The following is a 25,620-nucleotide window of genomic DNA, read 5'->3' on the forward strand; positions in this document are numbered from 1 at the left end:
GATTTTTTTTTGTTTAAAATTAACTAACTGCTTATTAATTAAAACAAATCTTGCTAATCATTAAAAATGCATATTTTGATATCACCTAACTGTTTTTTTTCCTAATTGCTCAAATTTAATTCAGCGTTAATGAGTAAACTACAAATGAACTACAAGCAAAAAAATAATAACACCAAAAATCTGTGTTTATGTAACATGAAAGGTCTTTGAGCCCAAATTAACTTCATGGATTTATATTTTTCTTGTAGAAAAAAGTGCTTTTATTCATGAGTCGTTGCCCCCCCCCCCCACCCATTGAAGTGAATGTGTGGTGACAACTCAGTATCACACATAAGGTGCAGGTATCTCAATTCACTTGATGTATCTCACAAAGGGCCATTCAGTATCAATTAAATAAAACATTCTATTGACATGATTGTTTCTTGCACAATTAATGGATGTGGTTTCTTGTTGCTTAATAGTTTGCACATTTTTGTTCTTTCACATATTTAATGAGTTTTGGTTAAAAAAAATGTGCAAACTCGTGAATTTTTAATAAGAAAAGTTTAGTTGAAAAGCCCAATGATATTTGGGCTATTATAAAACAACTATTATTATTTTGAATCAGCAATTAGGGCAAGGCTTTATACAAAAAATAATTCCTCTGTTTTCTAATCAGAGGAGCCCTAGTGTCACATTGTAAATGCATTGAAAATACTTTGTGCAATTAAGCTAAGTGCCAAGTTCAACTCCCTGCATTTTTTTCCATGCACAAAATTTAGAAATAGGGCAGTTTTCTTTCTGCATTATATCTAGGGATCAAGTTCAAGTCTATATCTACCCCAAAGATCTTCTATACTTCTTTAATCAGAGACTTTACCACATATCATGCATAACATACCAGGTTACTTTTACTTCAATATCATTGAAGTTATGTAAATAAGAAACAAAATTTAAATTTTGTCATGTAAATCAATGATTTAAAAAAAAATCATATACCCTAGTATGCAGCTTTAAGAAAGAAAGTTCTTATTATGAATTGTGGCTCCTTTTGAAAATCTTAATTTCTCGGGAACAGTTAATTAATTTTCTTAGTTATCTTAAATTCAGTTGCATCTGAAATTACCTGAAGAATATCAACTTTTAAATCCCTGTTGTGTGAGTTCAATAGAAATTCACTTATTACAGAAGTTTGCTGGTTCAGTTTCACCAATATAGTGGATTGGAGCTGGTATTTGAATGCATCACTTTATCGCTGCTTTACTAGAAAATTAGTTGGCTATTGAGCAGTTTGTAAAAGTTTTTCAATATTTGAGAACTCTATTCACACTCATTTGATTTAATTATTGTGAAATTATTGATATAATGCCAAGGATTGCAATTTTCTAACTGGATATTTTTGTAATGCTTCCGTTTCCTCTCAAATTAAACACGGTAACTTTCTTAAGTTATCTGAGTAATCTGCACTTTTGAAACTTATCCGATGTATTGTTTACTTTCAGGGTCATAGAGGCCAAATTGGACGTGCTGGAATGAAAGGTCACCAAGGTGAAAAGGGTGACAAGGGTGAAAAAGGCAATCCTGGACCTCCTGGTCCAAAGGGAGATACGGTAAAAATTCTGGTCAAATATCTTATGTGTGGGATATTTTATTTTAAATGTCAATTCCTATTGTCATATTTCTAATAAAGTATGGCTTGCATGGTCACATCATCAGAATTTTGAGTATCAAAGAGAGAGGGTAAACTCTTTTCACACACAGAGTTTATCAAATATTGTTTTATAAAGATTTATCATTATATCGAGTATCATTTTAACGAGATTGTTACTGTATATCCCCCTGAAATTACAGATGAAGGGGCACAGAAATATAATTCACATATCCCATGGCATGCATTTACTTAAAATATAAGAACCCTGATTTTCTAAGAACCTGTGTTCAAGGTGACATAACTTTCTCTTATGTCAGCGTTTCTTAATTTCTTAATGCTCAAGAAAGACCAACCAAACTTTCCATACCCAATTGAAAATTACTGTCGGATGTGTTACATTTTTCATGTGCAAAGCTTAGTTCAGTGAATTTGTTTTACCCATATCCTTTCAAGTTTTGCATGTGATCTCAGAATTGTTACTATTAGATAGTGATGAACAATGCTTATAATGTTTTAGGGCCCACCAGGTCCAGAAGGTCAAAAGGGTAATGATGGACCATTGGGACCACCAGTAAGTCTGAATTTTTTTTCATTATCATTTTTCATTCTCATTTAGTAAATATTGATGTTTAGATTAATAATAATTTTGTTATCACTCATTAATTTTTCTCATGAGAGTTATCAGTTTTTGAGTGAGATCTGGTGGAGGAATGGGTATTTAATTTTTTGAATTTTTTTTTAAATTTTATTTTACATTGAATGTAATTTTTTACTCTTTTTGCTTTCCCTTTTTATTTAATTTTTGATAAATTTACTTTTCTTTTTTCCAGGGTATAGAAGGACCATCAGGTCCCAAGGGTGCTACAGTATGTATGAATACTATTGAATTAATAAGCAAAGTATTGAGAAAATTACAGTTTTGTTAAATTGATATAATCTTGTCAGTGCAAATACTGGAAGTTCTAATGCTTGTTAGTTCTCAAATTGATTTGTCACAAAAAACTCAACAGCTTTTCCTTTCTGTGTAGACCAGTGGTTCCCAACCTTTTTTAACTCGCAAAGCAAGACCTTTTGAGAATTAATTTCTGTGGCTTTTCAATTCATTTACTGAATTTGCTGATTTATTTCATTTTTCTGGAGCGGCTGCAGTGCACCAAGTGCTCTGTGAGGAAAAGGTTGAGATCTGCCGCTATAGACAAATTAAAAGTGCTTTCACTTTGAAGGACTATCTAATACAGTGAACACTTATTATTTTGATTTAGTTCAATGGGCATTTGCCTCCTTAGTGCAGACAATAATTTTGTCTGTGAATTTTCTAAAAGTGTTTCATCATGCTCTTTGAATTTTATTGTAATTGTTTTTTGCTTTTTATATTATAGGGCCCAGCTGGTCCTAAAGGAGACATGGGCCCACCGGTAAGTTTTTTTCTCACACTTTTAAAATCAATCATTAAAGACATTTGGTTATACGGATCCTACTGAGGCCCATATAACCAAAATAATAATAATACCTCTTTTTTAGCTATGAGTTGATACTCCCAATCTCAAAGTATATACAAAGTTGAATAAGTCTTGTCATTGCCAATAGTCTCACATTTCAGGAATACATTTCATATTCGATGTACATTCACTGCTCATTTAAATAATAAATGACAGTCAATGCCAATTACTAGAGCTCGCTGTTGGTAGGAGCGATTTTTACATTGTTGTGGATGAGGTGACCGTATGTCCCACATTGTCCAGAACAGTCATAGTTTTCTTTCTGTCTTGACTTTTTTTGAAAAACATTTCTCTGGTTTTTTCCGTTTTTTAGTAGAAGTTTTCTTGAATATGTTATTTAATCAAAAATATTGATATAAGTAATTTTCAATGGATTTATTGAATGCAATATCATTGTATTCATATTTCGCTCCCCATAGTTTCGCACCTGGCCTTACACACATCTAGATTAGCAAAAGCCCATGTTAAATTCCCATAGGCAGAATAGTAATGGTTGACTGAAGTTGGTTATCTAAAATGGAGGAGATAAATTTTTCCATTTAAAAAATCTCTCCCCAGAAATCAAACCAACAACATTTAAACTCATGTACTGATACATACAAGCAATAATAACCTTCCAATTTGTAACTTCTGATTCTCACTCGCTTCTTGAAACAATTACGCTTATCGTTAGACACACAGCACTTTCCAGCTATCACTAATTTAGTTGAAATTTTTCAGAGGCACATTCACAGTTTGCATGTGCGATTTAACTGTTCTAATTTTGAATAGATGATGTGCCAACAAGTGCGCTACTACTTAACCACACATGCACCTCGTAAACATTCCTGTGATTGATTTCTAACAAATTAGTACATGCTGGACTGTGTTCTGAATGTATGTGTGGCCCTAACATATTTATGTTGTGTTCTGGTTGTGCTGCCATCTGTCTAAGCAGCTGAATTGCTTTTTTGATAATTTGTGATACAGGAGAGAAAATGTTCTTATACGGAGAGGTATTTTTCTGAATATTCATACAGTTTAAGGATTAATAGTATAAGTATTATAACTATGTATAAGTAGATATATTCAGCCACCTCGTTGGGCATTTTGCCTGTTGTGGCATTTTATTTGTATATAAATAGACTAGGCCTCCTTGTGTGGTCAGGTTTGCATCATTGATTGGTATTGGATGCAGCAAGTGGCACTCTCATAGTCAGCTGAGGTTGATTTCTTGTGGGTTTTCTAACAGTGAAACGGGAATAGAAGCTTATTTTTAAATAAAAAATTCTCACATACAATTGCAAAAAGGGATAAAAAATTTGGACATTAGCCACTTTCCATTCCAATTTGAAAGGTAGATGGCAGTATTTTTCAAACACATGACACATCCAACCTCCAGCAGACATACATACATATAAACACTTCTCAGCATGAACAGATTTTTGTGAGGCCATGCATATATGCTAATTTGCATTGCACAAAGTCCATAAATGCCTGTGATTTTTTTTTTTTCATCTTCAAGTCAAATTTACTTGCGCAGCTTGAATTGTTCAAATCAAAAAATGTTGATTATAAATTCATTAATTTTGCGATGGTTCTTTGCACATTTATTCATAATTATGTGATTCTTGAAATTGAAATCATTTCATGTTAGTTGATTTACGTTATTGAAATGCTCTCAGTACCATTTTTTTTCTTTTTGCCCCTGCAGGGCCCACCAGGAGAACCAGTAAGTGATTCAGGCATATTTTGTTTCATTATTACTCATTTATTTTGCAATCATTATATTGCCGCATTTACTCATAATTTAGTGGTCTTGAATATGCCTTTAAAAAATCATATAATTCTGTTTTGATCAGGGTCCTCCAGGGGAAGGCCCCCACATTCCTCCAGAAATCCTCTTCCAGAGAGATTACCCTCTTTTCCACCACAGAGAAGAAAGAAGTGTTGACGAGAAAGATGATGATCCAGTCACTGAAAAAGCACCAGAAAAAGAGTCTAAGCCCTCAAAAATTCAAGATGATCTTGTAAATATGTTCGCTAATATATACATAATGCGTAAAGAAATAAGTAGCTTGAAGAAACCTATTGGTACAAGAAACAATCCTGCTAGAACCTGCAGAGATCTTTACTACGGTCATCCAGATTTTCAAGATGGTAAAGCATTGCATTACTTTATTTTGAATCATTGATTACCACATTAACTCAAATTTGAATTTCTCCTCCCCTCCGAAATCAAACCTGTTCGCATTGGTGCACATTAGAATCAGTGACGATATTAGGTTAGGTAACTATATGTATTCATTGCAGCCGAGGGATAAATTGCACATGGGATTCAAGTAATTACGAAACATAAATAATATGTGTGTGTGTTCTGTGCACATATATAAAGGGTGTTTTTGATGAAGAGTGGCCGAAAGGAATAAATTTGATTATGAAGAAGAACAAATATAATTTGTTGGACTTGGTGCTAAACCAACATCAAATTGTGGGAATCAGTGACTTTTCTATGTTGGTAAGATTTAGCAGCAAAGTTTGCACTTGGCAGAATTTTTGTCTTGCACACTTGGCAACCAATCTTGATCAGAGGGATTTATGGTCATAAGTTATATTAACCCTTTAAGCGGCATTAATGAGGTATCTCACCTCCTGTAAAGCTTCTTATTGTAGCATTGACCAGCACAGATATCTTATAAATTAGATTTGCCAATGGAACACTTTACCTGTACTCTTAGTTTACACCTGCTAAAAGTCGGAAGAAAGCTTACTTCGTTAAAAAAAGATATGACATTTTAAAGAGGTTTGGTAATTTCTGCGGTGTCACTTGAGAAGGGTTAAAAAACACATTTACCACCGCTTTTCTTCACAAAGCTTGTGTAAGAGCTTCAAATCACTCACTAAATCTGTCCGTGATGCTTCTGAGGAAAACAGTTCATTTTAATGTGCAGAATTTGTGCAAATTTAGTAGAAAATTTAATGAATTTACTAGATTTAATTGTGAAGAAAACATTAAAATAAATTATTCTTTTTATTTATTTCAATGTGTTTAATAAAATAAGGTTTTTCAAAAGAGGAAGAGAAAAACAATTTTTTGATGTACGTAAATCAGAAGTAATTTCACTTACCAGGGACAACCAAAAATAACAAAAAAAATACACATTAGCTTTTTGTTCATAGCCTTGTCTTTATTTCCTAGTGCTTGAAAATTTACTCCTTTCACGACAAATTTCTAGAGACCATAGGAAAAAAAATGCTTTATTTTTGTTACACGAACCAGTATACAACACAATAATGCAGTGTGTTTCAAAAAGAATCATCCGATTCAAAAAAATCATAACTATTCAGCTTTTAATCCGTTTTGATCAAATAATGTATAGGTAGAAAGAGAAATCTCAAGTTTCACGCAGTTGCCTACAGGTAGCGCTAATGCTCTTCCTTCGGCCGCTACTCCAGTGTTTGTCACTGGCTATTGCACAACAGAAACCGTTTTGTGTTCTAAGTTTTGCGAAGTGTGAGTCCGTAACAACTGTTCATCATGCTTTTCGTAGACAGTACTGTGGTGTTGAACTTCCTACCACTAAGAGCATTAGGCAATGGTTTAAACAATTCCAAGACACAGTGTGTCTGTGTAAAGGGAGGAAATCCTCTGGCCCATCCCAGCATGTCTGATAAAAATGTGTAGCACATCCGACAGAGTTTCGCACATGTAGTACACAGAAATCCACTTGCAGTGGACAAACATGCTCGAAAAAGTTTGGGGGCGAATTTGACTACCGTATATATATATACCTGTAGACATATGCTGTGCATTCCACGATGGACTTATTGAGCACCTTTAATTTGGTTTGTAAAAAACTTTATGGTTAGTGCCATGTAACATAAAATTGATCTTAATTGTCTATATCCAATATTTTTCATAATATACCCATTTCCAATCGAATTCCAATTAAAAATATTAATCAAAAGAGTACACAGATCCTATTCCCTTTAAGGCAGCTGCTATCTACAACTCATTCTAGTCCTTCACTTCTTTGGCCGCTGTGGTGGTCGAATGGTCATAGTGACAGACCCCACTGTCGTTGCAGTGCTGGTCAGCTGAAGTTGGTTTTCTGTGGTTCCCAACTTTGATGTGCGAATGCAAGCTGATCTCCCCATTAAAAAGTCTCGCTGCAGAGAGCAACAGGCCCACAATGGTAAAATCTTCAAACATTACACTTCCCTCATAGTTAAAAAAATATGTGGTAGATGGCAGCACTATAACAAGCATTACAAAGAAACAAGCTTCCCGTTAGATTTACAACACGGATGCGCACACTCCAACATGTACCAATTCATTAGAAGTTCCGCAGAGGAATATAGACGAGGTACATGTGTGGTTTAGTAGTAGTAGTCCCTTGTTTCTAAAGAACCCAATTTTCTCTCAAGTAGTTATCAAAAGCCCGGCAATTCTCTACCAATAGGTAATTTTGCTTTTGCAAGCATGGTAAGGGGTTATTAATGTCCTGAGAAAAGTAAAGGAAAACAGAGTGAAGTTGTATGAAATGGAAAATCAATGGAATGAAATAATTTTATGGATAATAAAATAATTAATGGAAAATTATTCCATTTCAAACAAGCTTCCATTTTATAAAGGTGCACATCGAAGCAATAATTGTCTCAATGGGATTATCTATTGATTTCATTCAAGACAGGTTTCGCTGTATATTACAGCGTTTCCCAAACTATTGAAGTTTGTGTCACCCTCTGGAATAACATTAAAAACTTGAGGCTCCCTTCCTTGAACACAGAATGCAGTTTATCACAACAAAAATCACCGAGTAAAAATGCATCAATAAAGTTTTGTTCGATTAATCATTAATAAGAAACTTGTGGTTGATGCTTAGAGCGCAGATACTTGATATCAGGCCTTACAGTTGGCAACGAAACACGTAAATTGTCCTCAAGGTCTTGCAGTCTTGACAGATCTTCTCATTTCTTGACAGAGTCAGCACTACACGTAACAAGCAGTACACAGAAACAAACTTAATGTTAGATTCACAACATATACACGCACATTTCGGCATGTACCAATTCGTTAGAGAATCCATAGAGGAATGTGTACAAGCTGCATGTATGGTTGAGTAGTAGTAGTAGTTTATTTCTTGCTTTGTATTTTATTACAACAAAATGTACCAATTTTGACTTTTCTTTATTGTCGCCGTGGCAGAGAAGGCTTGCCCGCATAGATATGATGTTGAAAAGGATAAAAGCACATTAATTTTCATTCAGTCACTTCATTAGATTAGGATATTCCTCTCTCAGTTCAAGCCAAAAGCAGCCAATGATGCCTTACTCTTGGTAAACTTACCTTTGAGTGTGGAATCGGTGTAAAGATCAATAAATTCATCTGGTTCGCAAGCACTGAAATTTATTTCTTCTGCATTGTCTGCAAAATCAAATGGTGAAATAATGCAATCAAGATTCTCAGGGAAAAAGAAAGTATATATCTATTGCATCTTGCAATCTTGATAAGTGCTGACAAATGAGGTCTTTCAGCTTATCCGAAGGTAATGTCACTCTCCACTATTACTATAAAGGTTTCGACAGCTGGCTGATATGCAGATAAATCCAAGAAAGGAAATTCAACTGGTCTTGTGGGGAATCGGACGCACGTCCTCTCACATGCCAGGTGAGCACCCAAGACCATTAAACTACAAAACCAACAAATCCTCTTTCCTGAAGCTCGTGTATGCTGAACCAACACCATCTATAGCAGAAGGCCTGTGCATGAAGCTTTGATGTCACTGAATAAGTTCATTTCACCTGTATCCATTGAATATAGTAGGCCGACGCAGAGGATATCTTTACCTTGTTTTGCAGTATATCCAATGAATATAGGTGAAATGGAATTCTTCAGTGATGTCACGAGCATTTCATGGAGGCTTTCTGCTATAGATGATGTTGGCTGAACGAGGCCGTACGTGGACAGCCAAACCTAACTCCCACCAAAGCTCACATTGCCACGAGATGGCAACTTACCTGATTAGTCTGTCATGCAGGAGAGTAATTGATTCAAGTAAAAAAAAATTGAAGACTAAGTGGAATGTGATGTGTTTTTTATTATTATCTCCATAATATCTTGCGGCACCCATTAGCTGATATCGCGGCACACCGGTCGGGAAACACTGGTATATTATTTTCTACCCCATTTACGTACATTTTTTTCTATCAATTAGGAGCAATTTTCCTTTCAAGATATACAGCTCCAAATTCAAAATTTCGTGAAAGAAAAATTGCTCCCACAAAATTCGGTTGACATATTTCCTTCCCCCCCCCCAGGTTTGTTAAATTCTGTTGTAAAGTTCTAATCATCATTGTTAAAATTGATAAATCTTTTTCTAATCATCCCACCCTACAGTAATCAATTTCTGATCATTTATGATTTGTCAAATTCAAATATAACTGGGCCGATAATTGCTTTGAACTAGTGAATTTAAATGAGTTTTTTATTAGGGGTTATTCAAGTATTATGTTATCATCGATGGGGGGGGGGTTCCGATTTGCTGACTTTTGATGACAAGGGGTGGGGGGGGGTTTGGATAATGCTTACGTCATCAGCCACCCTTTTTGAAGATATGAGTTTGAGATCTGATTTGCTCCTGCGGGAATCGAACCCAGGCGTATCAGGCAAATGTGCTAACCAGCACACCAGAGATATTTTCTTTCCAAATATTTGTCTCAGCATAACATCCAGAAAATTCAATTTCTCAGTATATTTCAGGCAGAAAAAATACCATCTCTCAATACAAAATGCCACCTGGAGCGAAAATTGCTATAGTTAAGGGAGGCTGCAATTTTTCCACTCAGTGCTTCACACTAATAATGCAATTATAAGGAAATTGAAAGAAGTGTGTCTCTGGTGTATTGGTTAGCGCACTTGCCCAGTATGCAAGGGGGCCCCAGGTTCAATTCCCAGAGGAGGCAAATCACTTTCTTTTCCAAATATTCATTTCGGTATAACATCCGAATCAATTTCTGCAATCATTCGATCAATTGATGATTACTAGATTCTAATGGGATGGATGGCTATAAACCACCATCTTATAATCCCGTTTATAATTTTGATTGCCCATTGGCATTGATTGTCTAAATTTTTTTTGTTATATAACTTCAGTTGTTCATATTGACGATCAATTTTTATGTAATTTATTTTATTTTTTGCTGCCTTCGTCTGAGGTGGTCATGTTATGTTGTTTTTAATAAAACTTTCCGGGTACGCCCATCCTTCAGGAATGCTTCGATATCTCTCCAAGATGGGAAGCGGGGTGTGTCCGGTTGTGAAAAGTATAACATCCAGAAAATTCAATTTCTCAACTATTATCATTGCATGTTTACAGGGGGATGACACTTTAAATAATGCGACAAATTATTTTACAGGCTTAGTTTTGTATATTCATGTGTGCGATAAAATGCAGTTGTTTCACTGAGAAACATTATTTATTTAGATTTGTATTGGATCGATCCGAATCTTGGAGTTACTGATGATGCTATCCAAGTATTTTGTAATATGACAGGACGAGGACAGACATGTATATCTCCTGACACAGAAACCGCTTCAGTAAGTGTATCTGTTTCTCATTGACATACACTATTTTTTTTTTTTTTCGCAGAAACTATATGGCTTGCGGAACGATGGCTTGCATAATGGTTCTATTGAAAGAACACCATTAAATTATTTGAATGGTGTTTTTCTTTCATTTTTTAGTCTCTTCAATCGGAATGGATTAACCACAAAAATGGCTCGTGGTTCAGTTCTTTCAGTGGGGGATTCAAGGTATACATTTTAGCTTTATTATTGCTATTGGTTATTTGCTTTTCTAACTGCCTGGTTATATTACCAGTATTTCATTCGTTTGTGATAGAAAAAATGTTCCATATCTATATTTCTTATCGTACATTCTTACCTATTACTCAAGTAGCGCCTTTTGTCTCAACACTGTCTTTCGAAAACTTGATTGTTGCTATCAATCCCCTTCAAGAGATCGAATCTTATTCTGGTTTTTGATTTTAAATTTATTGCTATTTCAGATAAAATATGATGGCGTTGGACCGGTTCAATTCACTTTCTTGAGACTGCTTAGTCGAGAGGTATATCAAAATTTTACATATATCTGCTCGAAGTCAGTTGCCTGGTTCGACGAGAATGCACAGAGTCATGAGCACGCTATAAAGTTCAGAGGCAACAACAACCAGGTATTTGATGTTGGTGAGATAAAGCCACTCGTGTTATATGACGGATGCAAGGTAAATTCATTACTCTTTTAATCAATATAATTCATTTTTAAGCATAATTTCACTGAATTCATGTACAATGATTAATCAATGGGATGCAAGAATGTAAATTGGTCTTCGACTGATGGTGAAATATTTGAATTCACCAGAGGTGTGCACTGCTAAAAAAAGTTGGCTATAATTGGCAACTTTATATACCTTTGACAATTTTTTGGTGACAGCCAAAATAGATCCCAATTTCTTGTATTTTCTTTGACGGAAATATGATCAGCCTTTTACTACTGATACTTTTTTACAGGAACAATTTTTACGGGCCGGGTGCAACCCTATAGCAGGCCACATTTATCCCGTGGGCGTGAGGTTGTGCACCCCTGGTTAGACGGACAATGAACTACACACCAAATCTCATCAAAGCATTTGAACCTCTCAGATGTGAATTATCGTAGGAGCCCTTAAACTACACAAACAAGCCTGATCGAATCTTCATCAGGCCTGACTGATGATTAAATTTCAACTTTTAAAGAAAAAAATAGAGGTTATATAGTTTGAAAAAAAAAAAACGGGTGCACTGTGTCATATATATGGCCACCAGTTTTGACTTGAATATGTTGTTTGGTTCTTTGTGCCTTGAATCGTTGGTATGTACTGAAGTAAAGTAATGAAATTGGTGACATTGGATTTTTCTCTGGAGTATCTATCATACACCATTTGCTTTTATTTCTGTTGTGAACCTTCTGAGACACAGCATGAAATAATTTTGTTATGAAAGCAGGCTGCAAGCCTGGTACCGAAGCAGGAAGAGGTATTAAAACTAGAGTGGTACCATTGGAATTTTTTCAGAAGTGCCTATCAGGCGACACCATTGACTTTTATCTGTGTTGTGAAGTTCTCAGGAGGTATAGCATAAAACAATTTTGTTCCGAAAGCAGGGTATGAGAGCTTTGTGCCCAGACCGGAAGAAATATTAAAACCAGAGTGGTATCACATTAGATTTTTGTCAACAAGATCTACCTGAATACTTCCCGAGATATGAACGTTCAAATAATATTTCGGTACACAACTTTTTTGTGAATGCACCCATAATTAACAGATGATTTGGAAGACGTAGCCACGTGAAAAAAAATTTAACTCTTAAATTACTACCCAGAATAGGAACGTCAGAATCAATGTGACAAACTTGCTCTAAAGTTTGCCAGTTTGAGAAAGCACGCCAATGGTCATCTTAATTTATCCAACCATTCCCTCCCCCCCATGTTTCTATTAATGCAGAAACTAAATTTGTAAGAAATTTTTTTTTTTTCAGAACAAACCAGAACATGGTGAATCTGCGTTCGAAATACGAACAACTAAATTGCAGCAACTTCCAATCACTGATTTCTTACCAGTTGATTATGGAGAAAAGGGTCAAGCATTTGGTTTCAAAATTGGTCCCGTCTGTTACATTTAAGAAGAGACCTAAAATACGACCAGTGAGTGAATGACATATCGCCAAGTCTTACCACTGCCAACAAAGACTAGCTTTTTTTTTTTCATTATACTAAAAAAATAAACGATTTAGATGTGTACATTATTTTTTTATATTTTTATGGAGCGCATGATGGTTTAAATAACATTACTGTGAAATAATTTATTTGAAAGTTCACCCTGGAAGTGTCCATCATGGGTTACAGTGGGAAATACCAGAGCAATTGTCGAAGTGGCGGAAGATAAAATTATTCTGTTTGCATTTATATTATTATACAGATTCCTTGAAAAAATATTTCGTTTTATTCTTACATTTATTCATTGTCATTAAAAATGGATTCTGCATCATTTCAGTTCATATTCTGTGCCTAGTTTCATGATTTTTGATTTTACAAACCAGCATGTTTTTCATGAACTGGTTCTTCTGTATCAAACGATTTGCCATTTCTGTGAATGTCTCTCCCATTGATGAAATACAGTTGAGTACACTTATTACATACGATTTTCTAATCCCCTAATTTTTGGCCTAGTACTTCCATTATTTTTCCTTCTGTTATTACAATCCTCGTTGAAACATACACTGTGGATATAAGATGCGAAAAACACTCTCTTTACCTAGAGCATGATTCAGATATATAAACTGAAGAGCCAAAAAAACTGGTAGGCATGCGTATGCAAATAAAGAGATATGGAACCAATCAGAGTACGGCGCTGCAGTCGGCAACGCCTATATAACACAAGTGTCTTGCATAGTTGTTAGATCGGTTACTGCTGCTACAATGGCAGGTTATCGAGATTTAAGTGAGTTTGAACATGGTGTTATAGTCGGTGCACGAGAGATGGGATCTCCGAGGTAGCAATGAAATTTGGATTTTCACGTACGACCATTTCACGAATGCACCGTGAATCCAGTAAAAAATTAAATCTACGACATCGCTGCGGCCGGAAAAAGATCATGCAAGAACGGGACCAACAACGACTGACGAGAATCATTAAACGTGACAGACTTGCAACCCTTCTGCAAATTGCAGCACATTTCAATGCTGGCCACTGAAGTTTGAACTCAAGTGTCAGCGTGCGAACCATTCAACGAAACATTGATATGGGCTTTCGGAGCCGAAGGTCCACTCGTGTACCCTTGATGACTGCACTACACAAAGCTTTACGCCTCGCCTGGGCCCGACAACACCGACATTGGACTGGAAACACGTTGCCTGGCCCGACGAGTCTCGGTTCCAATTGCTTCGAGCTGATGGATGGGTATGGAGACAACCTCATGAATCCATGGACCCCACATGTCAACAGGGGACTGTTCAAGCTGGTGGAGGCTCTGTGATAGTATGGGGCCCCTGATACGTCTAGATACGACTCTGACAGGTACGTAAGCATCCTGTCTGATCACCTGCACCCATTCACGTCCATTCCGATGAACTTCGATAATTTCAGCAGGACAATACGACACCCCACACGTCCAGAATTGCTACAAAGTGGCTCCAGGAACTCTCTTCTGACTTTAGACACTTCCGCTGGCCACATAAATCCCCAGACATGAACATTATTGATCATATCTGGGATGCCTTGCAACGTGCTGTTCAGAAGAGATCTCCACCCCCCTCTTACTCCTACAGATTTATGGACAGCCCTGCAGGATTTCATGGTGTCAATTACCTCCAGCACTACTTCAGACATTAGTCGAGTCCATGCCACGTCGTGTTGCGGCCCTACATGATATTAGGCAGGTGAACCAGTTTTTTTGGCTCTTCAGTGTATAATATGCAGTCAAACCTCTCTTACTCTATATCTCGAAAAATGAAAAAAAAACATTGCATTTTCTGTATTAAATCAATGAATTTTTGCCTCTCTGTCTCCAAGGCCAAGCCGAATGATAAGAAAAATAAAGCACTTCCATTTCTTGCTTTTCTCCGGAGGTGAAAGAAAATGATAAACAAGGATTATTCACACACATATATTACAGCCCATTGTGTCAATGGATCTTGTCGATCATAGGTGGATACACTGTGATTGATGGAGGGGTGGATGGCTTTTGTTCAGCATGGCAGAAAACAGCCAACAGAGGTAACCCTCTTCCCTTCAGTATACGGCATCTGCTGTTGATGAGTAAACAATCGTATTTTCAAAATATATTGCAGTTTTCTCTTCCAGAGGTGTCTTTTTCATGTTGTATTGGGGCAAGCTGAGCCATGGTTAGAATAACATCTGACCTGCTTGGAGGCAACTTGCATTCCTTCGGGAATTTTAAGGGCGTTGGTCAAAGTAAAAATGTGTGGGGGGAAAAAACATGCACACATTCATGCCAATGAATAGATGTTTCACAGTGAAAACAAGATTCCAGAAACCTGAAAAAAATGACAAATTTTCTAAAACGCCAGAGGATGCCAGAGATGCTCATCTACCATCGTGAAAGTTGTTGTCAGGGTCCCGGGTTCGAACTCAAGGGAGGATATCGATAAGATATTTTCCCTAACGAACTCGAGACGACCACCGATAGACAGCGCCTTTACTTCCAACCCATCTCACCGATGGCAGTAAATTGCAATATAGCCGGAGTTGGTGAAGTAGAGGATGCTTGAAACGACACCAAAAGGAAGACAGATGGTGACCCTAGTCTGTCGATCAATGGAACCTAAGGTCCCAATGTTTTGACCATACATGCTCGACTCATGGCTTGTAACCTCAAACCTAATTTTGTAAAAAAATGAACTATATTTTCAATTATGATGAATTCTCCTTTGATTCAGTGACAGTATGAATGACTAATCCACTCACCAATGGTGGCAGTGAATTTTCCTTTCAGTAAATTGTCGGTGAATCGTTCACGATAAATTTTCTACACAAAGGCACGTACTGATGCGTAGTAATACGTGTGGGTCTATGTAACAAGCCCAATGCTTACACTAGAAACCTAAAGATTTAATCCTGTGTTCATTATATACAGACGGTCATTATATAAGCATAATTGGATTACATCAAGAAATGGAAATAGTAACAAAAAAAAGGTTTTATTAAGAAATACAAATATATACAAAAAAAAATATCAACCAAAAAATGTTTTTTTTTACAAATTTTCTGTAAAAAATGGTTTTGGTTTCTGAAAAAAGATTCATCACATACGATAAAGGGTTCCAGGAAATGTTGCAACAGAAAAAAGTTGATTACCTATTGCATTTTTTTTGTCCTTGCATTGAATATAAATGGTTATGGTAATGACATGAGGGGAATCAGCTGAGAAAATCGATAATACAAATATATCAATGACAGGCATAAGTAACACGAGTAAGCTTCAATCACTGGAACCATACACAACCATTCTTCGGAATATATTTTTCGAGTGTGAAATTGTTTGAAAATTTCCAATTGCGGGAAAGAAAAAATGTCTCATTCATCCATACTTGATTAATACTATCCACAAATACCAGAAGCAGTTTCAAACAAAAATGGTTTTTTACGAGCCAGAAGAATCATAGTGTAATTGAAAATATGGATAATATCTCTGTCCAGTACTATTTTTCTCCCGTTAACAAAATTTTAAAACAGAACAAAATTAAAAGTTTGTGGCATGTCGACATCAATATACTGGCATTTTTACAAATTTGTCCAATGCGAAGACGAAGTTTCTTTTACTGGTTGGCGCTTTCACAGGCATCGATCCAATCACTATATACATCGATTGGCTCAGAGAGATCTGTCGAAATCATTAAGGTCAATACAATAAAAGCAATAGCATAAATTAAAATTATTCTAAATTTAAAGTCAAAAATCTTGACCGAAATTCCTGAGATACGATTGCACAGTGCAACCTTGATAATTCAACATACAGATAACTCAACTACCCCAGTAACTTGGCATTTATTGTTCCCATGGTTAGCACAATACAAAATTCAATAGGAGAAAATCTCTCTAGAGCTTGATGTATACGATGACCATATCCCGCTCAAGTTGACTATGATTTATAATGCGTTATCACAACTCATTCTCAGAAATTGCCCATGTGTGTTAATCAGTACCAAAAATTTTACATCATTATTGTTGTGTTTGAAAGTTTCTGCTGTTTATTTGTTAATTGATATATGTCTAACATCCCCCCCCCCCAACAACTTTGGATAGGGGTTACTTCCCCTTCTTCCTTAATATGCAAACGCAATCTGTGAACTGCAAAAGCCAGACTGAAATGTTTCAAGTGAGAGGAGAAAAGTTATTTTTGACAATTTGCGCTGCTCTTCACCAAAATATCATTCTTAATACGAAAACTTTTTATGGGAAATTGCAGATCAAAGCATTTTATGAATTTGTAGATGATGGAATATAAAATTGTTCAACAATATACGAGCACATATACATATATAAACGATTTCTAAAACTTGTTAAAGGGGGGGAAATGAATTAAGCCTTGTTATGAAGTACAGATGACTGGATACCAAAGCTAAGATAATTGGAAAAAAAAAGTCGCATTCCTCTGTGGGGAATCGAACCACCAACCTCGCACTTTCCAGGTGCACGTTCTACCATTAAACTACAGAGGATAGACATTTTCTTTCCTAAGAACACTGTGTTCCTTTGGGCTGAATGGAACTGCACAATAGACAGCCTCTTAACTCAGCAGCATCTCGTAACAAAATTAACCTCCAGATGGCAACATACAACGAAACTAGGAACCTTTCCACTAATTGTACAAAGTACAGATCACATACACTGGATAACAAATAAAGATAATTAGAAAGAAAAGTCACATTCCTCTGTGGGAAAGGAACACAGTGTTCTTAGGAAAGAAAATGTCTATATTCTTCTGGATGAAATATATGGTAAATAAAGTATGTAGGTGAATAACTTAATACAAACACAAAGAAAAGGATACAATTGATTGATGTTTGGAAATCTTCAAGACACACCCTGCACGTTATCCTCCCAGTGTTCCTCTGCCTGTCCCTATATAGAGATATTTAAAAGGTAAGAAAAGTGCAAAAATTAATTCATGTATGCAGGTTGATGAAATCAAACCCGTTAAGTAAGACAAAAAATATACATGAGGAACGGACAGAATTAACCTAACAGCACACATGTGGTGTCCATTAGACACCACTACCTATTAAATGAACCGGGGATTTCGGTGAATTGGGGTGTATCAAGCCTCGTGAACATTTTCAATTCACATGAATGTGAATTAAAAATTAAGAACACCCAATTTCTTAAATGTCTCATGAATTTGCCTCACAACCAATAACTAGATCCCATGACGATAAAATGTGACGGTCAGACAGAGGCGGATGTATGACTTTGCCATCTGTGGGCTGTACGAACTTTGTTGCCCTTCTACAATTCTAGTATAGTTTTCTTTAGCACTGATTACTCAACTTTGCCACCATGGGGCTATAATTCATTTAGCCCCCCCCCCCCCCCCCCACTAAATCATTATTTTGGCCACTCACAAGCTATTACATCCCTCTAAGTCACTTTGCTGACCACTCGCTGGTCTCGCTTTCTAGGTTATTCTTCAGGTCATTCAAGTACTTACACACTTTATAGGTCACTCTTGTGGTTGCTCACTGACTCAATCCCACTTATAGATACTGAACATGCTTACACACTCTTGGTGACATGTTTGGCCACACTGACCTAGTCTCGATCTCAAGGCAGTGACAGATTTATGGTTTTGCCATCATTCTCCCATTCTAATCTAATTTTCTATAATTCCCTATTACATGATGTGCCTAACTTAATTATATTTGTTTTATATATGCTTAAACTCCATATGATAAATTCTCAGTGTTGATGGGTTTCTTTGCAAGCTTCCTGTACCAGTAGACAATGAAAGTGAAGGAATTTAGTTATAAGATGGTAAATTAATCATTTTCTTAATAAACCTTTGGATTGAACGTGTATTTAAAAATGAATTATTCATTTGATTCACAGGGATACCAGTAAATGGGGGGGCTATACTTTAATTTTCTTAGTGGAGGACCCACTTTCACTCAAAAAAAAGGAGACAGGTTTTGTCAATAAGCTTGTAAGGTAAAGGTAAAATAGAACAGAGTGGCATCTCTGCAGTATACATTTCTCACATGTACACCAGCACCTTAAACTCATGGGAATTACTTTTATGGGTTTGCCACCCTTCACCCAATATAATTTTTGTAATCAATAACCACAAATTCCTCAAAATTGGTATCCATCCAAGCTTGCTACAAGGCGAACCCTGGCTATAGAGCACTTAGCCATCTGCCCCCCCCCCCTCCCGTAAATACACTTCTGTGGTCAGTGTGTCAAAAATGCTTCCTCATACCTTACGAATATTCATTTTCCTCTTTTCAGAGATTGCGAACTCAACCTGTGGACTGTGAAAACCACAGATAAGTGTGTGTGATATCTGAAATTTTTGAGAAAGAGATGGTTAAAAGATAAGCTAAAAAATAAAACTTTAGATTGAAAGTTTTCCCAACGTTCTGCAATCACACTGCTCAGGCATTGGACTACTTTAGATGGCATCACATATCAGTAGGGTAACTTTTTGTAGCTATAGAATCATTACTAATCAACAGAGTGAATTTTGTAGCTATGTTCAACCCCCACAGAACTGAAGATGTAAAAGCCAGAGCACAAAAGTTGTTGGCTTTGATACCCGGTTCACTAATATCGATTTTACAGCCTTTAGGTATGAGTATCAACAAGCCTTTTAAAGATTATTTAAGAAATTTATGGACTGAATGGATGAGTTCCGCAGATAAAGAAACAACAAAAAGCGGTGCCTTAAAGAAACCCTACATTGGCCTTGTGTGCCAGTGGTTTCACAAGGCGTGGAATTCTGCTTACACCGAAATAGCATTAAATTCTTTAAAAAGTGATGTATCAGTAACGCAATGAATAGAACTAAGGATGACATGAAAATTTAAAATTTTTTCCCTTCTAAAATGCACCGATTATAGAGAGAGGTTGGGCTTTTGCACAAGTTTTCAATTTATTTAGGTTTTAGTGGTCTTGAAGTGAGTGGGGGGGGGGGGGTCTGCTTATACACGAGTATATACGGTAAGTACAAGACATAAATGATACTTAAAAATTAGGAGGATGAGAAAAAAATTAAACCTCGCTAACTTGCCATCTGCTTAAGTCGACATGCTCATCGATACTTTTGGGGTGTTGCATTATCAAAGTTCCACTCTATCAGCTTCGAATAATTAAGTGTGAGAGCAAAGAAGCTAAACATTTGAGAAGTTCAGCCTAATAACGATCTATGTAGTTTTTCAAAACTTTAGAGGAGACAAAATGAAATTCATCCCTGAAGTCGAGAAACACATTTTTTGCCTGGATTGCAGCTGCGTAAAGTGGAATAGCAATGACAGCTGTTGGTTTCTACAGGAACTTACTTGAGGAACATTTCAAGGAACCTGCACAGAACATTATTGAGTCAAAAACCAGATTTCGCAAAAAATGTAACATAGACCGTTATTCGGTTGAACCCTTTAATTCTTGATAGAGCATTAATTCCATAATTTCAATTGGCAAAATTCAAAAGATTAAAAAACACAAAAAACTTACATCTTTACTTCACAAGATTTTTCATGATTGCAGAAAGGACAGTTGAACTGCGTTTCCAGAGGCATGATGGCCTTCTGTTTCGGGGGAGGCTTTCGCTTACTCCTCCTTCGTCCCATGTTGTCTCAACTGCACTATACAATAATATTTATGTTAGAAACATGCAATAAAATGGAAAAAAACAATTTTACAAACCGTTTCTTCGATTATTGCTAAATATTTCAGATGAATATGGTCACAGAGTGCTATGATGCAAAACAATTGTCTGCAACAGAATAGTGAATTATTGAAAATTAATAACGCTATAACGGTCAATCCACCGTTACACTCCTTACCACACTCCAACTAAGGTCATACTGCCATACAACAATTTACCACCAAACGAGTTGGGTTGCAAATGATGGTGCAATCCCCCAAAGCAGAATATGTCGAAATCTGCGACGTACGTTGCAGAACAATCTGGGAGAATTTTAAGAAAAGTGTAGAAAAAAGCTCTTATGTATATGCGAATTTTTACCACAGAACATTTTAAGTCAGCCGAGGGCTCGTTGAAGAACACCACAAAACATTCTGCTTTGGGGGTGCAATCTATCAGTGGTGGCCTCAGGGATCATTGGAAAAAAGAGCTTGTTATTTCTGTTCTTCCCCAGGATCAAATCAAAGGACCTAACAAAATTCAAAGGCCAAAAACGGCTTTGGAAAATGGCAGATCATATTTGATGCTGACACTCAAGACAATTGTGCATCAGCGATTTAAAAACCAACCATGCAGGGGCGTCGGAAGTGTTTCGAACTTGTGGGTGCTCGTCTTGATTCCCATGTAGGAAATTTCGATTTCTGAATCAATTCTGTGGGTGCTCGGACCCGTTTTACAAACTTCCGTGGGTGCTCGAGCACCCCCGGCTCCGACGCCACTGCAACCATGCCATATATGTGAGTGCTTTGGCGGTTAAAAAAGTCTGTGATTAAATCACACGTATGAATAGGAACGGCGGTAACCATCAGAAGTTCTCTAAATTGCACCGCTTTTAAAAGGAGCAGTGCCAATAGTTATCTCAAAACCGACAAGTACATTATACTGGTCAACAAGATAAAGAAGCTTTTTCTGCCATTTTCAACTGATTTAGCAGCTCTCCCAGAGCATCATCACTCAACGTCTTTTGAAGCACAGGCAGTGCTCACAAGGTGAGAAAGGTTGAATAACCCGCAATATGCATACGTCAATGAGCATGGCCTCGTATTATCCAATGAGCATTCACTACTTGATTACTTATATCCAGGGTTGGCAAGGTTTGAAACAGTACGGTAAAAACCACAGTAAATACCGTGGTTTTTGCCAAACTGTCCAAAACCTCCTATTTATAAGTGAAATCCTATTAACTATAAGTGAAAACTTTGCAATTTGATAAAGAGGTAACTTCTATAATCAAATATTAAACTTTATATTATATTATTAATTACATTAAATATAATAAAATTTTGAAATTCAAAACAGTATATGTAAAGGATTGCATGACTGATATCAGGTTATCAAACATTTGAAACTGAACTGTCTTGAGGTTACATATTAGATTTATGAAAACATGAACGATACAAGAATGGGATAAAAATTTGTTACATGAAAATTAGAAAAAAACAGATATATGACTTCAGAATGAAATTAAACTTACGTAATAATAGTGTAGCTGCGCCTTTTAACATTCGATAACACATAACTAATTTAGCTGCCCTATCTGTGCCAAAATGATTTCTAAGATAACAAAATTTGAAAATATTCTTTCAATTGATGCATAACTTGGGGGATATGAAAATAAAAAAACAATGTGTTAAAGACGGTCTTTTGATAAGCCTTCTTCCAGTGTTTTTCGTATTGCTGTCCCCCCATATGATAGAATTGTAAATATAGCTTGAATTTATTCGGTAAAATATTAGCTCCTAGCCTCATAAGAGCAGCAATTTAAATTTAACAAAAACTTTGGGTCTTGAAGTCTTTTATCATCATGTAGGCATAATCAGTGTTTGCGAAAATGTGTTCTGTTAGTCATGTGTAGGTGCTACATAGTGGCCTCATTTTCTTAATAGAAAGATCAATTTAAAATTTTAAAAAAAGTTTGAAAAGTCAAAATAGAACAATTTGCATCAAATAAACACTACACCATTGATATATATTCACATCATTATATTGCTATCTAATAAAAAATAATATTTATGTTGAGTTTCACAATAATGCAATGATTATAACTGTGACTACGAGTATTTGGTACCTTCAATATACAGTCGAATCCTGTTATAACAAACTCCAAGAGATAGGAGAAATCACTTTGTTATAACGAAATTTTGTTATAAAGGAATTTCAGGTTGTTTGCATTGTTCCTATGTTAACTTATTTGAGGGTTTAGAAAAATGTTCGTTAAAACGAGATTTTTGCTATAACGGTATTCGTTAAAACAGGATTTGACTGTAATGTATTTTTTAAAGAAAAGTGTTTGGAGAGATTCGGCAGGGTTTTGGACAATCATTGTCCTAAATACAGTACCTGCTTTATAATCATACATGAAAAATAAGATGTGAAGTAGAAATAACATTTATAACAAACTAAAAAATTGAAAACAGTGTTTATTCAAACAGTTATAAACATGATATTAATTTACTATCAGATTTCCAACTTAAAACCATCAATTTGGTGAAACAATTTACTTAAGAAAAAAAACAAACGACACCTCTTTGAAATATTTTTGATTGTTTTATTTTCTGCTAGTATTTTTTTTTATCTGTTAATATCATGAAAAAAAAAAAACAAAAAAAAAATGCAAAAGGTTTCCACATAACATTTTGAAACTTGGAGGTTTCGGACAGTTTATCCCGCGTTTCCTGTCCAAAACCCCAACCCTGCTTATGACTGAACAGGTTTTAGAGTACTCAATAACTTAAAATTCACTTTTCTACTGAATTGCTTAACTTGTGTAAACGGGTCTTTAGAGCGAGTTAGTACACATTTAGCTTTGACATATAGCTCTAAATGTTTAATGTGAAAATGCTCTCCGCCCCCTACAATGTTTTTTATGGAACAGATACAGTATAATTCGGCGGCAAACACATCTGACGGCCCAAAGAAAAGTTGCCAAGGCGTGACTGACTACGGACGCCAAAAACATAAAATACTAGCCTAGAAAACATAGCAAAAGCAGAAACCAACAATAATAGTACAAATAAATATTACCAGTATGAAAAAATAAAAAACCCAGACTCTCTTCAAATTAATAAATCGATACAGGCATAAGTTTCTCTGGGTATCCACGCACTTTTCGGAATTCCCTCTTAAATAAACTACACTCCTTTTGGTTGCAAAAATAAATACTCTCCATAAAAAAATAAAACCAGGACTCTCTTTGAAAAATAAACCGATCCGGGATCTTTAAAATAATAGTAAATAAGTAAACTAAAATGGTTCTTTACGACACAAAAAAAGGAAGGGCAGAAGTTAAAAAAAATTATAAGAATATATCGGGAAAAATACAACCTGATAAACATAATCTTAGAAGACAATGACACGGTTAGACAACGGAACATGAAACGACGCTATTTCAAATACTATTACACAAAGGGAGATGCCATTTGAATAGCCTGTGTTACCAACTCCACCTGGAATGGGAAATCTAAAAAAAATTACATTAACCTGGTAATATTATGCCTACCTCTTGGCAACTTACAGTGCCCTCTTGGTGATCTGGATTGTACTGTATCTGTACCTTTTTTATTTACATTGGTGCCAGTACACATTTATCTGCAGAATGAGAGGCAATTGTGAAGATAATATGAGACACCAGCACTTACTCTGTTCCACAGGCTTTCGCCTATAATGAAGAGTCTGATAATTGGCAGATATGGGGGGAAGGTTAATCGCCGCTCCCCATTCATTGAAAACTTGTATTACTGGCAAAGACTGGTGAGTGTGGATGGGCATTCCTTTCTCTCCCTCCCCCGCTATACACAGCCTCAGTAATTCAGTCAAGGCTGTATCTGCTTATGAACCTGACAGGCCTCTATCCCGGGATATTCACGCAAAAAAATCTCCCAGAAGCCTAAAGTTGGGTTTTTCTAGGAGCAGGTTTTCTGTGCCGCGTGCAACGTGAATCACCCAGCACAACACGCCGTCCACTCACCAATAAGAAAATCAGTATGACTGTTTCCCTACACAGCGCAATGCGCCTCATGACAGCAATTTACATCAGGCGTGGCGTAATTGGCGGACTGTTTCTGGAGGAGTCAAATGCGTCGTGCACAGCACGTTTTACTGATGTTCTCTTCACTCGTGTGTTTTCTTTCCCTTCCCTTCAGACCGGAGCATGCAAACGACACAGTAGCTGATGCCAAGGCCATATACTATAATATAGCCGTCCTGATCTGATGCGCCACGCTAGAAAAACTCAAATGCGTAGCGTGATTATGTAACACGTTTCTGCCGGCGCAAAATGGTCCAATTCGGTTCAAGCAACGCAATAAACCTATTCCTGGGAAAACCCGGCTTTAGTAAGAACATTGTGCCCGCCCCTTCTGAAAAGTTGTTTTTAGAGGGCCCTACCTAGGCTACATTACTAGGCATGTTTACATTCTTGCTCTCAACAATCATGACCCCCCCCCCCCGTGGGCCGTGGCTGAATAAGCCCATACGTTAAAACGGCAATGCCTAACAGGCTTTTTAATACGGTCCTTAAAAAACTGGACAGATGCCCGCCACAGATCTTTACCCTGGCAGTCGTATCGAGCATTTTATAATAGGGCTAGCACGGGATTTGCCCTCAATTTCTAAGAATCAAAATGTCACATTTATTAAATGTGCACATTTATTCAACTTAATAAACTTTGTTTACATACGGCGGGAAATTTGCAGTACTTACATGTAAACAAAACTTCCTCACGTCACACTCGGGAGGAAATAAACAAAACTGAAGTCCTTTACTTTGTAAATGAAACACGTTAAAAGATACAAAAGTTGGCAACTTATTTTATTTTTTTGTTTCCGAAAAATACAGAAGACAGATTAAGAATCAAATTCAAAACAGAAAAAAAAATACGAACAGCGCTTCTCGTTCTCGAATATGAATCATGGATCAGTTGAGATACACGGTTACCTCCACCCGTGAAGGGAATATATTTTTATGTATTTACAAAATTTATAACCAAATCAAATGAATAAATTAATTAATATTTTTAGATGAGTTTTGTTAT

General features: G+C 36.2%; 2 protein-coding genes and 1 non-coding gene across 4 annotated transcripts in view; 1 reads left to right on the forward strand and 2 right to left on the reverse strand.

The window, feature by feature from the left end:
* The window catches only part of LOC149068697 (uncharacterized), a 109,407-nt gene extending 96,213 nt beyond the window's left edge, over positions 1-13,194 (forward strand). Inside the window, exons 56-65 of the mRNA XM_089251400.1 lie at positions 1,482-1,589; positions 2,148-2,201; positions 2,461-2,496; positions 3,010-3,045; positions 4,823-4,840; positions 4,971-5,268; positions 10,596-10,708; positions 10,856-10,924; positions 11,179-11,394; positions 12,686-13,194. Coding sequence (XP_089107526.1) covers positions 1,482-1,589; positions 2,148-2,201; positions 2,461-2,496; positions 3,010-3,045; positions 4,823-4,840; positions 4,971-5,268; positions 10,596-10,708; positions 10,856-10,924; positions 11,179-11,394; positions 12,686-12,829 — 1,092 coding nt within the window. The 3' untranslated portion in view covers positions 12,830-13,194. The remainder of the gene's footprint in view (positions 1-1,481; positions 1,590-2,147; positions 2,202-2,460; positions 2,497-3,009; positions 3,046-4,822; positions 4,841-4,970; positions 5,269-10,595; positions 10,709-10,855; positions 10,925-11,178; positions 11,395-12,685) is intronic.
* A 2,653-nt stretch (positions 13,195-15,847) lies between these two features.
* LOC149068698 (transcription elongation factor 1 homolog) lies at positions 15,848-25,514 on the reverse strand. 2 transcript variants are annotated; one of them, XM_089251074.1, is made up of 4 exons: positions 25,290-25,514; positions 20,395-20,525; positions 17,720-17,790; positions 15,848-16,549 (listed from the first exon to the last, which is right to left on the reverse strand). In XM_089251074.1, the coding sequence occupies exons 2-4, from the start codon at positions 20,508-20,510 to the stop codon at positions 16,485-16,487; spliced, it is 252 nt and encodes an 83-aa protein (XP_089107200.1). In that variant the 5' UTR covers positions 20,511-20,525; positions 25,290-25,514; the 3' UTR covers positions 15,848-16,484. The 2 variants fall into 2 exon arrangements, with proteins under 2 accessions (XP_089107200.1, XP_089107201.1); XM_089251075.1 differs by having other exon boundaries at positions 20,395-20,520; positions 25,290-25,501.
* On the reverse strand, positions 17,316-17,387 carry TRNAS-GGA (transfer RNA serine (anticodon GGA)). The gene has a single exon. It is a non-coding gene; the product is annotated as a tRNA-Ser (tRNA).
* Positions 25,515-25,620: the final 106 nt, after the last annotated feature.

This window comes from Pholcus phalangioides, unplaced genomic scaffold (assembly GCF_987345545.1).
Source record: "Pholcus phalangioides strain wild (caught in Gottingen) unplaced genomic scaffold, Ppha-v1.0 ptg000024l_1, whole genome shotgun sequence".
Classification (NCBI taxonomy): domain Eukaryota; kingdom Metazoa; phylum Arthropoda; class Arachnida; order Araneae; family Pholcidae; genus Pholcus; species Pholcus phalangioides.

Excerpts from the sequence above, each read along its gene's own strand:
- LOC149068698 (XM_089251074.1), bottom strand. The coding sequence starts at position 20,510 with ATGGGACGAAGGAGGAGTAAGCGAAAGCCTCCCCCGAAACAGAAGGCC. Across the intron at positions 17,791-20,394 it reads AAATCTTGTGAAGTAAAGAT|GGACAGGCAGAGGAACACTG; the intron begins GTAAGTTTTTTG and ends ATCTCTATATAG. Across the intron at positions 16,550-17,719 it reads TTTCCAAACATCAATCAATT|ATCTCTCTGAGCCAATCGAT; the intron begins GTATCCTTTTCT and ends TGATTTCGACAG.